Source organism: Tupaia chinensis, unplaced genomic scaffold (assembly GCF_000334495.1).
Source record: "Tupaia chinensis unplaced genomic scaffold, TupChi_1.0 Scaffold145148_1, whole genome shotgun sequence".
In the NCBI taxonomy this organism is placed as follows: Eukaryota; Metazoa; Chordata; class Mammalia; order Scandentia; family Tupaiidae; genus Tupaia; species Tupaia belangeri.
In genome coordinates, this window is record NW_006205008.1 from 1,381,178 (window position 1) to 1,397,194 (window position 16,017).

The 16,017-nt window shown below is 39.8% G+C and overlaps 1 protein-coding gene across 4 annotated transcripts in view; it reads left to right on the plus strand.

Moving 5' to 3' along the window:
* ERCC6L2 (ERCC excision repair 6 like 2) overlaps positions 1–16,017 on the plus strand; it is a 175,365-nt gene that overhangs the window by 107,732 nt on the left and 51,616 nt on the right. For all 4 annotated transcript variants that reach the window (XM_006167823.3, XM_027768002.1, XM_027768001.1 and 1 more), the window contains 3 exons: positions 5,351–5,503; positions 9,862–9,942; positions 10,867–11,986. In XM_006167823.3, the coding sequence (XP_006167885.1) occupies positions 5,351–5,503; positions 9,862–9,942; positions 10,867–11,986 (1,354 nt within the window). The remainder of the gene's footprint in view (positions 1–5,350; positions 5,504–9,861; positions 9,943–10,866; positions 11,987–16,017) is intronic.

Genomic DNA, 16,017 nt, shown 5'->3' on the forward strand with positions numbered 1-16,017 from the left:
CCCCCCCATTCCCTTCCCCTCCATTCTCCTTCTGGGATCTTGGGCACGCACGCACATGCACCTGGTGTGGTTTTCAAGCCACCAGGTCTGAGACTTCAACTGGTGTTGACCTTGTGGGAGTCCAGTGACATAACTGTTATGCCATCTGCCAGCCCCAAATTTGACTTTTTTTTTTTTTGAGAGGTTTTTGTTATAGGGCACATGTGTTCACCAGAGGTGAGGTAGGGGACCAGAAAGCATCTCCTCTCCCACCCCACCCCCCACCCCCGGGGTGTTGATCACCTGTAATTCCTTCCATTCTCTTTTCAGGATTTTGGGCATGCACACACACATGCCTGGTGTGTTTTTCAGGCTGCTGGATCCAGAACTCAAACCACAGTTGACCATGTGGAATCCAGCCATCTTAAATACCATACCATGGGCTGGCACTGACCACATTTTTATTTTAATTTTCTGTATGACAAAGGAACTGGAAACCAAATTAGAGACTGGGGGAAATGCTTGCCATATTATATAATAGAGGAGTAGCATCTACAAAATAAAAAGCACTCCTACAAACCAATGAAAAGACTATGGTGAGACATTTCACTAAAGAAAAAATACGGATGGTTAACACATGTTTGAATCTTTACCATGCTCATAACCTAGAAATACGAAATTAAATTATATTGTATGCTGCATATTCTATGAAAGCCTTTTGGGGGGATTTTGTTTTTGTTCTTTTTTAGGAGCCAGTGGAGAGATCGATGTTGTTCATTGTTGGTGGGCGAATTTGTAAAGAGGTCCTCATATACAGTTTGTTAGGGCCGTAACTCGTATACTTACCTTAGAGGCTAAGTTAAGCATTTAAAAACACATAACACCTTGGGAACCAGCAGTTAGCGTAATGGCTATGTCGCTGGACTCCCACGTAGTCGACCGCGGTTTGCGTCCCGGACCTGGTGGCTTAGAACTCACACTGGGCGCCTGTGCGTGCGTGCCCAAGATCCCGAGAGGAGAATGGAGGAGAAGGGATTGCGGCGTGACCATCCTCCCTGGGGGTGATTTCTCACTTTCTGTCTCTATGTCTCTCTGTCTGGCGAGCACACGCACCCTATAGCAAAAACCTCTCAAAAAAAAAAACAAAAAAAACCCACACATAACACCTTCTCTATGTCTGTCTGACAGAAATATTCTCATAGGTGCACAGTGAAGGAGGATAAGGATTTATATTTAGTGTTATTACTGTTTGTTTAAAAAGTAAAAAAGAGAAACAACCTGTAGAGCCATACAGTGGTGCAGCAGTAAAATCTGACACTCTGTGAGGCTGACCCATAAGGGAAAGTTCCGAGTTTGCATCCAAAGATTTCCCCAACTGAGAACGCTGGGCACATGTGTGTCTGTCGTCTGGGGCTGACTGAGGCTGGGGGTGGATCACAGTATTTGACCCAGTTTGGGGTACTGTCTCTCTGTCTCTCTCTCTTTGTATCTTTTGCACATAAAATAAAGAACCTTGATAAAAAGAAATGCCCTAAATGCCCAGCAGGGAGAGAATAAGCAGAATATTCACGTAACTCTGATATATCCTTAATATAGAATACTGCAACAAAAAGAGAGATTATAGTCAGATCAAGTGTACTAATATGGCAAGATCTCTAACCACTTTTAAGTGAGTCAAAAAAGTAAGTTATAGAACAGGATGCACAGTTTATCCATTGTGTTTGTGCATAAGACTATTTCTGAATGTGTGTATCTCTCCCTGCATTGAAAGAGATCTAGGATACTTTACAACACGGTGAGCCTAGCAGAAGGTACTCCATATTGTTCAAGGTGTGTTTTATTTACATCAGATGTTTCATCCTTTTAAAAAATAAAAACATCACTTAGTGAAGCAACCTTACTCCTTCAGATTTGGAGCATTGGCATTCAGAAATTATAGAAATTCATCTCTGTCATGTGTGGATGAGTACACACACACACACACACACACAAATAATTTATCTAGAAGTGTTTACAAAAGAATTAAAAGAACAGCATCAAGAACTCCCAATTAACTTTGTCCACATACCCCGTTGTTAACAGTTTACATGTCTGCTTTCTCTTTCTCTTGGTCATAATTTTTATTCTTTTTCTGAGCCACTGGGAAGTTGCACACTCATCACCAGGTGTTTATTTCCTTAAAAAAGAGTCCTCTAACTTGTCCATGTGTATTTCCACAAAACCAGAAGACTCCCCTATGTAGATGTACTATACATATAAAAATAGTTTAATGCATTATAAATACTCAGTTGCACATGTTGTTCGGCAACTCAAATAATTTATCTAGAAGTGTTTACAAAAGAATTAAAAGAACAGCATCAAGAACTCCCAATTAACTTTGTCCACATACCCCGTTGTTAACAGTTTACATGTCTGCTTTCTCTTTCTCTTGGTCATAATTTTTATTCTTTTTCTGAGCCACTGGGAAGTTGCACACTCATCACCAGGTGTTTATTTCCTTAAAAAAGAGTCCTCTAACTTGTCCATGTGTATTTCCACAAAACCAGAAGACTCCCCTATGTAGATGTACTATACATATAAAAATAGTTTAATGCATTATAAATACTCAGTTGCACATGTTGTTCGGCAACTCACCTTCCCCACGCACCTATCACCTCTCCAAAATTCAATTATCCAAATCAAGAAATTAACATCAGTACAACATTACCTAATCCACGGGACCCATTCACACTTCCTCCAACTCTCCTGGCACTGTGTTCTTCTTCCTTCCTGGTCCCAGGATTCAATCTAGAATCATGCCTACATTTGCTTGCTGTGTCTCTTCAGTTTTCTTTGACCGGAAATAAGTACCCAGGGTTTCCTTGTGTTTCATCACCTTAGCAGTGGTAAAGAGGGAGGCCCTCATCTGTGTAGGATGTCCCTCAGCACGGGACTGTTGAATGTGCATTTGTGTCCAGACTCAGGCCCCGCCATCTTGGCAGGATGCCACAGACTCAGCGCTGTGCTCTTCTCAGCGCCCCACCCGGAGAGCACAAGGTGGTGACCTGCCCACCACTGGACATGAACCTAGACTACAGGTCCATCTTGTGCTTGTGCCTGTCCGCTTTCTCCCCTAGAAAGTTGCCCTTTTTTCCTTTTGTAGTTTATGAGATCCCCTGAAATGATGCCAGTATCCCACTTCATCAAGCCCGGCACCCATCAGCCTTAGCATTCATTAACAATTCTTGCCTTACTGTGCTACCAGTGTGAGGGTTATTGTGGTTTTCTGTTTCCCTATTTTCTTCTTTTTTGCTTGTTTATATTCTGTCATTTTAAAAAGTGCTTTCTGTTCTTTTATTTATTTGATTTTTTTTTTCTTTTTTTGTGGACTCAGGATTCCTCTCTGAGAAACAGATTACAACTCTTGAATATCACTATTTTTACTCTGATGTTCAGAGTGTCTCCTATCTGGCCAAGGGAACACCTGCAGGATAGTTTGTCATTTTGACATACCCCCTTCATATTTTTTTTTTGTACTTCTTTACTGTGGTAAGCTGAATAATGGGCTCCCAAAGTGCTCACACCCCAGTTCCCTGAACCATCTGGATTACCTGGGTGGGTCCAGGATAACCACAAGGGTCATCATCAGGAGGAGGCAGCAGGGTCAGAGAAAGCAGAGATATGAAAGCAGAGTAGAAAGAATTATGTGAAGGGGGGGTGTGCTGCCGGCCTTGAAAAGAGAAGCCTGTACACAAACTTATTAATATGAGGAACATTCCCTTTTTTTTTAACTCGTGTGTGTGTGTGTGTGTGTGTGTGTGTGTGTGTCTCGTCTGTCGTCATGATGAAAGCCAAGCATTTTCTACCTTGCATAGATTTTTCTAAAGCTAGAACTAAGCTCTACTTACTGATGATTCCCCTGCTCTCTTGAAGTCTAGCAAGATTTTGATTTTTTTTTTTTAATAGCTTGCCTACAGAAGGAAGCACCTGGTTTTCACCTTCCGTGAAGCCACTTTGGAAAACTTAGTTTAAGTGAAAAGAAGCATGCTTTTTATAATTTTCATGATAAATCTTTGCTAGGACACCTACAAAGACTCAAGTTGAGGCTTACACATGACCTTAGTGATCGCGATCAGTAGTCCTGCAGTTCCACAGTACCAGTGTTAAAGGGAGAGTCCGTTGTTTCAGCTACTATTGTGATTCTGTATTTTGAGGAGTATAGCCCACGTTTCTGGAACATTGCTACTGAACATATCAAATCAGTGTGTTGGTTTATAATGTCTTCCAACTGAGATCCTAAGGGTCTTGTTTTAAGAGGAGCATCTTAGAGGTGCCAGGTTGTTAAGAGTATAAATTTTGGATTTAGACGAACACAAGTACAAAGTGTTATTCTAGGAATGGCACTGCTTAGCTGGGAGCTCTGGGCATGTCACTTCATTTTTCTAAACTTTTAGAAACTTTTTCTTATTTTTTAAAATGGAGATACAATGTCATAAGGTTGTAGGGATTAAATAAGAGAATGTAAATAAAATACTGCACACACAGTAAGTGTTCAATAAATGATAGCTATCATCACTAGGAAGGATTTTAATTTATTGCAGTGATAATTAACTGTGATGATAATTACAGTAGTTAAATATCATTTCTTAGTAATCCCTTCATCAACAGTACACTACAGTTATTTTCCACTTTGTGCATTCTTTGTTTTTCTGAGAAATTTTAAAGTGTGTGCTGGGTGGGAAGGGGAGCAGATTGTATTTTAATTTTACATATTTGTATTACATTTAGTAAACTTTCTAGCAAATAGAGAGTGCATGACTATCTTGATATTGAAATGATGTGTATGTCCTTGAGATGCCACGTTGTGTGCTTATATTCACAATTGTTTCAGAAATGCAGTTTCTATAACAGTGATAGGAATTTTGCTGCTAGTTGACAATGAAATCATGGCGAAGTTAGTTTGACAACCATGGTATTATCATACAATCACTTTACATTGTAATTTAACTTCAGTGATTTAGTGCTTATTTCTACCAATATTAGTAGTTCCATTATAGTAAGAGTTTAAAAAGGCAAAAAGTATATTTAAATGTATGCTTCTGTTACTAAACATTTATGTCAAGTGGTTGTTCCATAGAGATATAATCTTGCCCTAATTGTTAGAAGCAGATAAAACAGAAACATGTAAGAGCTTCACTTCCATAAGACTGGCCAGATTATTATTATTTCACCATAATGGCAAAATCTGCCAGGGAAATTAAAACAAAATTTCCTCCCTAAGAAGATTCTGCCTACTCTAGCTATAGCTGTGTGAGGACAGGGGGTACCAGGAAACGGTGACATATTGTTGGAGCAGACACTTCAAAAATACCTCCTGCTTTCTGTGTTTCAGCAACTTCACTGCGTAGTGGTGGGAAGTGAAAATGCCAAGCGGTATTTCGAAGCGGTTCAAGGATCAAAAGAGCATCGAGGAGAGCTTTTTGGGATCTATAACCTGTTCAAACTGAGGACCCAAGGGTCTTGTCTAACAAGGGACATCCTGGAGGTGGGGACTTGTTCTCTGAACTTCTTGATACTGTATGACATTTAAATATGGTGTTTTCCCCCAAGACACTTGAAGAAGGCTGTACTTTCTCAGAGAAATTATTGATTTTTCTTTATCAAAAAATGCCTTATGTTTAATTTCTACTTTTAGAGAAATGGAAAATGAATTCCTTCTAAACTAAGGTTTTCTCAGGCGTAGTTATACATAATGTACATATAAATACAAATACATATACTATTTAGTATGATCTCTAAGGCCGTTTTCAGACTCATGAAGAGAAGTTAATTATTTTGAAAACAGCTATTGAAGTCAAGAAAAAAATGATTTTCTTAAATAAACAGATATAAAATGTGTTTTGATTCAAAGTTACCAAATATGCCCTGAGATCCACTCTCATGTCTCACGGAGATTTTTATCTTCTGTTCCCAATAAAAATTCCACATCAGTATTTCAAACTCTCCCAGTTGTGTTCACCCTTAACATACAGATGTTTCTTATTCAAAATAATTTATATTCTTTTTAAAAAATCTTTTAAGTTCTTTAATTTATCAGAATACTAAGAATATTAACATGTTTTCTAATTTATATTAATGTAAGTTTCAAAAAACCCTGGACTGTGTATCATTTTTTTCTTTTTTTGTTTTTTGGAGAGGTTTTCGCTATAGGGCGGGTGTACTCGCCAGACAGACAGTGAGAGACATAGAGACAGAAAGTGAGAAATCACCCCCCAGAGGGGATGGTCACGCCGCAATCCCTTCTCCTCCATTCTCCTCTTGGGATCTTGGGCACGCACGCACACGCGCCCAGCGTGAGTTTTAAGCCACGGGGTCCGGGATGCAAACTGCGGTCAACTACGTGGAAGTCCAGCGACATAGCCATTACGCTAACTGCTGGTTCCCTGTATCATTTTTTCAACCTCTTCATCATATGCATGAAGAAACTGAGTCTTGGAGAACTTCAGGTTAGTTTCCATGACTTGGGACGTTGTAGTATCACTTTAATGTCCTTCATTTATTCCGTTAAGTACCAGTTAAGACAGTTCAAGGCCCAATTGGTCCCAGACCTGAGGGGCTTAGATCTCAGATACATTTGTAATTTTTCAAGGTTATAAAACATTCCTTTCAAAATGTTTTAAGACATAAAAATTTGAATTTATGTAGCACTTTAAAGCCTGTGAGTTTCAGGCAATTTAGTTCCATTTTGCATTGACTTTTTGTTATCTATGGGGTTGTCAGGAAAGTCAGGATACATTTTTGCATAGAAAAATGTAGAAAAATATGTCATAACTTTCCTAATAACCTAATATATCATGGTTGTCCTAATTTAGAGATATCAGTACCTGCTAAAAGTCAGGTACTGTTCATAGAGCTAGGCTTACATAAAGTAACAAAATAGAAAAAACCCACCTGTTAGAAATGTTCATTCTATTGGGAGAGACAAATAATAAACAGAACAAATAAGTGAAAAATACAGTATGTCATGATGTAAGTTTGAAGGATAAAAATAGAGCAGGGGAGGGAAGTAGGGACCGTCAAATTTGGATGGGGTCAAGGAAGCTCTCCCTGTGAAGGCTGCATTGAGTCTTGAGAGAGGGGAGGGAGGGAGGTGTGTTATAGACACAGAAAACAAATGCAGAGGCCCTGAGGGAGAAGCATGAGTGCCATGATTTCAATATGGCAGGGCAGACAAAATGACTCGAGTGGAGTCAACAAGAGAGTAAGAGATGGTGGGAGAGAAATAACAGAGAGCTAGATGATGCATGACCTTTGACTTTTACTTTGAGCAAGATCAGAAGCAATTGGAGAGTTCTGGACAGAATAATGACAGATTGATGGTAGCTTGACCAACTACTGAGAACTTGACTGTAGAGTTGCAAGGATGAGCAAGAAACCAGTTAAGAGGATACTGCAGTAATCCAGCTGAAATGATGGTGGTCTGGGCCCAGGGTGACAATGGTGGGTGGCAGGAGAAGTGGCTGGATTCTTTAAATATTATTCAGGTGGCACTGACAGAGTTTGCTGATAGATTCGATATAGGATATGGGGGAAAGTGAGGCATTAATGGGGGATCCTGTGACCTGAACAGCTGAAGGCTAGAGTCACCAATTTACCTATCGTAATAGAGTTTCAGTCGCATAAGATTTCTGGTGCTGCCAGTTGTATCTGTTGTAGCTGCTTGGTTTCTGCTGAAGAAACAAATGGAAGTGCTGAGAAAGAGGGCCTCCCACCCCCTTGCAACAGTGGCCTCTGTACATGGGGTAAGGACTCAAGGCAATTCGGAAACAGTTTATCATTCTCTAGAGCTCTATAGGGGAGACTCCCACTTGTTGCCTTGGGTGACAGGTGGTTAGAAACACCCTGCTGGTATGTCTGTGTATTCATAAGTTTTCTTTCTTAACTCTGGTGATGGCAGTATTAATTCTTTAAAAAGGGAAAGAATTGATTTTCTCTTGAAGGAAAATTTAATATTCTAGAATCTAGGCCTTAGATACCTCTACTAAATGATATACCAAAGCTTTAAAGTCATATCGTTCCTAAAAGATGTAACAAGGCTGTTAAATAATTAAGGCATCATTTTTCTTTGCTTTCTTTTTAAAGAATTATTTTGTTTTATTTTATTTATTCATTTATTTTTTAACTTGGCCAGAGGAAGGCAGAGAGAGAGAGAGAAAGTGAGAAAGCAAGCCACCAGGCCCAGGCCTTGAACCATGGTCAGCCATCTGGGAGTGTCCAGCACCTTAACCACCACACCACCTGCTGGTCCCCATAAGGCATCATTTTTCATTTCATGTTAGGACAAACCTTTTCATTTTGGTATCTGCTACACCTAAGGACTGGATAAATATTTTTAAATGAATGTGACCAATAAATACACTAGCATTATAGGTTGGTATATCAAGTTCCCAGTACTCAACATTGTCTACGGTGTTTGAAATGTTGCTGTATGTCCCAGTATGTTAATATATAGGAATAGTAATTATAGATGTCATACTACCTAAATATATAGCATTTTTTCACTTCTCTTTCCCCCATTACAGCTTTTAATCGAGTTACCTGTAAATTATTACTAGTTTTTGTTAGTTTTTAAATTTGCTAGAGAGTGTATGTGCTTGCTAGAGAGTGGCAAAGAGACAGAAGGTGAGAAAGCATCTCCTCCCCCTCCCCAGTAGAGGATAGTCACACCAGGGTCCCTTCTTATCTCTCCTTTGGGGATTGTAGGCACTCACTCACAAGTACCTGATGTGTTTTTCAAGCCTCCAAGTCTGAGACTCTGTCAGCAATCTGGGATCCAGCCACCTTAACCACTGCACCACTGGCTAAGCCATTTTACTAGTTTTGAACACCTGAAAAAATAAAGTTTAAGACAAGAGTTAAGAGTATTTCAAATGTTATGTAAAGCTATATATGAGGGTCCAGCATGATGGTACAAGCAGTAGGTGACCACTACATGAGGCTGGAACTGCATAGGAAGTCCAGGTTCTGTTCTCAGACCAGACTAACCAGGCCAGGCATGGTGGTTTGCCCCTGTAGTCCTGGCTAACTGGGAGCCTGGGACAGAGGATTGCAGTACGGTGAGACCCTGTTAAGAACATTTATCTGTTCTCACTCAAGTACGTGTGTGTGTGTCTCTGTATGCATTTTTTTTTTTGTTTTTTTTGAGAGATTTTCACTGTAGGGCGCGTGCGCTCGCCAGACAGACAGAGAGAGACATAGAGACAGAAAGCGAGAAATCACCCCCCAGGGGGATGGTCACGCCGCAATCCCTTCTCCTCCATTCTCCTCTGGGGATCTTGGGCACGCACGCACACACGCCCGGCGTGAGTTTTAAGCCACCGGGTCTGGGACACGAACCGCGGTCGACTACGTGGGAGTCCAGCGACATAGCCATTACGCTAACTGCTGGTTCCCTGTGTATGCATTTTTTATCCATATTTTATCTACAAATATGGATATCCACAGCACCTGGCCTTTAGGTTGTACCAGGAACAGAACCTGAGCTTCCCATGTGGCCCCAGCCTATAGAGCACAGTGTCTTGGCCGTACGTGCCACCATGGCTGCTTCCAAAGTTCTTTTTAAAGATAAAAAGTGTGTGTGGAAAGTTTCATTGTTATTGTTACTGTATTTATCTTGTTTGTTTTTAGAATTTAGAATTTATATTCATTAAATTTTATAAAATTGATATATACGTATATGTGGAACTTTCTGCAAGTTCCTTAATTAGCAAATGCAATGCTAACACCAGCTGCATGCAGTTTTTCTTTAATGCCAAGATTTAGCATGCCCTTGCTGTGGTTTATCTGGTCGTTTGTACCCTTCTTTTGCACAGTTATTTGTGTTCTTTCTTGCTGACATTATAGAGGGAAGGCCAAGTGGAAGCAGGGATCATGACAGCCACCACGTGGTTGAAAGAGGGACCCCCGGCGCACAAGGTAGAAGTGGTAAGTCACGTTCGAGTCTGGAGGCCGTAATGCCTAGAGAAATGTGCTGTGATGATTTTAAGTCTCTCTATTTTCTTTTCATTTATAATGCATAATGGGAAAGTCTTTGCTTAAAAAAAAAGTTAAAGGCGCGAAGTCAGAGGGCAATCTGTAGAATGGGTAAGTTAGGTTGATTTAACATTTATACCACATGACTAATTCAGGAGCAATCATCAGGCAATTATGTCTGAACTAGAACTTTTAACTACTTAAAGCATGTTCAGAAACACCTGCTGCGCTACAGTAAACCTTAAGAATTCTTAAGAAATAAGTTATATGCTTTTCACTTTTCTTTTTTTTTTTTCCATAAAAGAGATTTTTGCTACATGGCCTGTATGCTTGCCGAAGAGACAGAGATAGAAAGTGAGAAATCATTCCACTGAGGGATGGCCACACCACAATCCCTCCCCTCCATTCTCCTCTTGGAATCTTGGGCATGCACACACACAAGCAGTGTGAGTTATAAGCTGCTAGGTCTGGGACTTGACCCAGGGTCAACTACATGGGCGTCCAGTGATGTAACCATTACACCATCTGCTGGTCCCTAATTTTCACGTGTGAAGCTGGAGTTGTAGGTCCATGCTTCTTAGAAGCGGACCACTACATTCATGTTTTCCTTACAAATAATTTGATCATGTGGTACTCTAGTTTAAACTTTTATTTATTATAGGAAGTTATTCCCCTTATATATAGAGAGAGAGAAAAGACAACACCAGACTACAGTATTAAATCCTTTCCATCTGTTTATTAAACATACTTTTAGAAAACACCAAGTGATAGACATGTCCCTTAATTACCTGTCCTAAGTTAATTCCCTTCCCTTGTGATAGAGTTGATATAATTATCTCGACACTTTCTAATGTCCTGTCATTGCTTCTCACATAGCCTGGAGAGCCTGACTGTCAGGAGCGGAGAGGTTCCGAACAGCCTGCAGAGCCGCTGGCAAAGGAGGCATGTGATCTTTTCAGCGACTTTAGTGATGACGAATCACTGAATAAAGACTCGGGAATTAAGACTGCCAGAAGCAAAGCATCTGAGCCAAGCAAGGCTTCAGGCCCTCCAGGACAGCTCACCTTGCTCCAGTGTGGGTTTTCTAAACTCCTGGAGTCACAACATAGAGCAGCTGAGGACTGGGATGGAGCCTCGGGTGACGAAAGTTCTGACGAGCAGCCCACGTGCCTTTCCACAGTAGCTGAAGATGTCAGGTGTCAGAAAAATCAGGACTTCCATGGTTCCTCCAAACTGAAATTAGACAATGTCTTAAATCCAAATGAAGATGGTATTTTTTATCAAAATGAGGAGATTTTAGAACAGAACATTTCTTCCGAGTCTGGTGATGAGAAAAAATTTAAAAATACAGCTGAACATCATGGCACAGTACAGAATGTCTCCGACTCAGAAGACAGTGATGTCATCTTTCCCACGCAATATACTGCTCAGAGGTTCCCTAAGCGTACTGCAAGGCTTGAGCCATCATTAAAAGGATCCGAAGATTCTGTAAGAGGAAACTCTGTAAAAATAAGAAATAAGGGTGATGGTGAAGAGACTGCTGAGAGAGGAAATAAAAGAATTTCAACAAAATTAAATCCTGAAGGCAAAATCCTAAAACCTGTTATGAAAAGAAAAAGCACCAGCGATATTAGTGATGAGTCTGATGACATTGAAATGTCCTCCAACGCAAGAAGACGAAGAGCTACTAGTTCATTGAGGTTTAAGAGAAAAAAGGAAAGCAAAAGGGAATTTTGCAATTTTTCTGAAACAATGAGGAAAAAGAAGCAACTGCATGCCACAGATGAGGATCATAACTCTCAGCTTATTGATGATTTTTCATCCTCAGATGACGATCTCTCTGCCAACCAACAGAGAAAAGGCAAAATCCATTTCTCTTCAAAAATGCTTTATCATCATAAAAACAGCCCTGCCGTACCAAGAAAACAAGTGAAATTTTCAAATGAGAAAGTTGTTGATCAAGAGCAGATGTATGAATCAATGGATAAACTGTTAGGTAACTACAGACACATTCTGAAAAGTTTTCTTTAAAAACGTGTTTCATGTAATCAAATAATTCTGCTAGGGCTTCTCAAATTAACTTATAAAGCAGTCCTAAAATCAAGATGCTCCGTTAAGGCACACACAGAACAGGGGCAGGATAAAGGGAAGACCATCTAGGTCAATAGAGAATTTTGTCATCCCCCCCAGGATGCCCTCCATGTTCCCTGTTCACATCGGAGCCCCTCTGCTCCCATAAACGTCAAGTATTCTGACTTCTCTAGTAGTAACCGTTTGCATTTTTATGGTTGTGTTACACAAATGTGCATGGCTACGCTTTGACTGTCCGTAGAGTTTCCATCAATTTATATTTTGCTGATTGTATCCTCTCAGTGAGGGTGGACATGTTCCTCTGTCCTCTGTATTACCTGCACAGGAGTCGTGGTCTCCTAACTAAGACTGGCTAAGACTCATTTGGCGAAACTATAGGAGGTACAAAATGCTGCTCGCTCTCTTTATGATCTTAGCAGCTGTTGACACTTAGGCATGTCACGGTCTATTCATTCAGTAGTAAAATATTTTCTACTCCCTTTATTTCTTTTTCATTTATTCTCTTGTGTAAAGAGATACTTCCTCTCGTTGACTGTTGTTTGCCCAGCAGTGCAGTTCATATGGGAAAGGGAGAAAAAATGCTCCATTTACTTATTTATTTATTTACTATAGGGCACATGCACTCTCCAGGAAGACAGAGAGACAGAAAGCGAGAAATCACCCCCCAGGGGGGATGGCCACACCGCAATCCCTTCTCCTCCATTCTCCTCTCGGGATCGTGGGCACGCACGTATACTCCCAGTGTGAGTTTAAGCCACCGGGTCCGGGACTTGAACCACAGTCGACTACATGGGAGTCCAATGATGTAGCCATTACACTAACTGCTGGTCCCATCCATTTTTTTTTTTAATCAACCAGTTTTTAGCATAATAAATTGGTCCCATATCATCTTAGAGGGCAATCCATTCAGTCTTAATATCATTATTAATCAATCAAGTCAAATACATTTAACGAGTCTCAATCCATTGCAATTAATATCAGTATTAAAGATCAATGGTCCCCTCTTTGGCTAGTGGAAGCCTTTATTTATTTATTTATTTATTTTAAAAGATTTATTTATGTAAGTCCATTTGTTATTTATTTATTTATTTTAAATTTGACCAGAGAGAGAAAGGGAAAGGGAGAAAGCAAGCTGTATGTCCAGGACTCAAACCACAGTCAGCCCTGTGGGAATCCAGTGCCTTTAATCACCGTGCCACCTGCTGGCCCCAGTCAGTGGGAGCCTTTTAATGTGAACATTTTCATACCCGATACCTTTTGGCATTATGCTAGTTGTATTTGAAAGCTTCCTTATTATCTATTGATAGTACAAATTTACTATTTCTTACTTACCTGAAACTAAGCATGAAATTCATATATGATTTATATGCATCGTATACATAGAGAGAGAGATATACACATACACATAAGGAAGGTAATTTTATGCAATCTTTTTGTGTTGCGATTTTATTATTACAGCCTGTTACATGCGGTCATTTGTGAAACTTTTCACTTTCTTATCTACACTCAAAATGTTTCAGATTTTGGATTTTCAGGTTAGGGATGCTCGACATGTATTACCAGATATTCCATATCATCTGAGATATTTCCTCCCCCAGCTCTAGAATTAGTCATTTCTCTAAGAGGTTTGGTTTCTTTTGGAGAGAAAGTGTTTCAAGACCACAGTCTGAGGCAGCTGGTGGCACAGTAGTAACACAGTGCTCTCTGAATCTAGACCCAAATGGGAAGGCCCCTTGTTCACATCCTGGAATCTCCCTGTAATCCTGTAATCCAAACTGGCTGAGGCTGGGGGCAAATCATGGTGTGCGGCACCTGGTAGGGGTGCTATTTCTCTCTCTCAAGAAATAAACAAACTTATAAACACACACACACACAGTCTGGAGCTAAGAAAAGTTATCATTACTGGCTTGGTTATTATTTCTGGGCCTTTTCAGTAGTGTATACATGAATATATGTATTATGTGACATATATATGTGTATTTATTTTATGTATATATACACACATGTATTTACATGTGATGGTGACAAAATACCTCATGAGTTTGTACTTATTCTTTCATATTTATATTGCTAGTTAATTTAAGAGTATAGAGGTTTTACCTCTTCTCCGTTGTATTTGAATACCATTTCTTCTGTATTGATAATTCTGGTTCTCAAGCATATAGGGAATGATTTAATTATAAGCTCTCATAATTGCTCGTTTGTTTTATTACATATTACCCAAGTTGAAGTCAAAGAACAGGATAGCAGTGCTACTAGATAGCAAATATCTCTAAAAAAAAAACAGAGTCAGCACTGCTTTCTTTTCTTTTTTTTTGGAGAGGTTTTGTTACAAGGCATGTGAGCTCATCAGAAAGATAGAGAGAAACAGAAAGTGAGAAATAACGCCCCCGCCAGGGATTATTATAGCCCCACCACAATCCCTTCTCCATTCCTCTCTTGGGATCTTGGGCACACACACACACACCCAGCATGAGTTTAAGTCACCGGGTCCGGGACTTGAACCACCATCGACTACATGGGAGTCCAGTGACATAGCCATTACGCCAACTGCTGGTCCCCAGCATGGCTTTCATGGTTCCCCAAAAACTATGTGAAAGAAGCTGATATCCAAGCAAGGCTATTTGACCACAGACACCTTGATGATTAATTCTGCTTTATTTATAAATCAGACTTTCTTTTCCAAATATTAGTAGTTTCATTTAAAAGTTTATTATGACATATACTTCGGTTCTATTGTAAATAAGTACAGGATTATTCTTTGTCATGTGTGATACAGTTGGTTTTGTGGTGTGAGGACTTACTGCAAGACTATTTTTTAAAATAATCAGCTGGGTTCTTTTACTGTACAGAAGAAGTCAGTAGTTAGTGGAGAACTAATGCTGTTTTGAATAATGTATAAATGTGTCATCAAAATTAAGAAAAATCTGAGCAAAGCTTCTACCAGAAGAATCCTTTTGAAAGTTTTGAAACTGTGTACCACACATACTCCTTGGTGTTCTGAAACTGAGGGAATGTATTAGCCTCGTTTGCCCTCTTGGACTTATTATTGAATACCTTGTGTGTGCGTGATGGGCGATTCGGGCTGAGAGGTTCAGGACTGAAACAGCACAAGTGTTGGAGGTCATGATGGAGGTTCACTGCCAGAGCTGTTTGAGGGAGCTTTCACAGGCCTCAGCTCTAGACTTCTCTTTTATGACCACAATTTAAAAATAAATTATAGGTGCCTGGAAGCAAAGCCATAAAAAATATAGCCATTTTTAAAACCTCTTTCAGATAAAAACCATGAGTAAATTTTTTTTTCCTAAAAAGCTCCCATCTTGACATTCTCTGGGCATATGTACGAAAAAAAAAAGACAAAATACAAGCAATAAAACTGAACAAAGCAAACCAAATGTAACTCCCTGCTCATAAACTTCCTGCTCCCATTCCATCACTGTAATCAATTGCATGTTCAAGGAACAGATAAGACTAATGCCACTCTTTAAATTAGTAAGTAATTTTTGAAATGAAGAGGGGAAGACCCACATTCATACAGATGCCCCTCAACAAGGACTTCGCTTCTTGGCTACAATGACTACTTCAGGTTTAAATTAAAGATCTAATCTCAGCAGTTCTCATACTGATGAGAGGACAAAGCTATTTCCAAGTTAATATAGACCAGTATATTTGGATTCATTTTCTGTTTTTTTTTTTTTTTCCAAAAGAAAAATGTGATGTTAACATAAGGGTTTTTTTTTTTTTTTTTTTAATGTTTATCTGTGTCTTCAGAGAGAGATAGTCATTCCAAACAGAGTTTTTGTATGCTGCGATCCACCCCCAGCCTCAGCCAGCCCGGATCATGGGCCAGCTCCTGCGCTCAGAAAGTACAGAGCGACCTCAGGATGCAAATCTGGGCTTTCCCGAATGGCCTCAGCACCATGGAGCATTGCATTC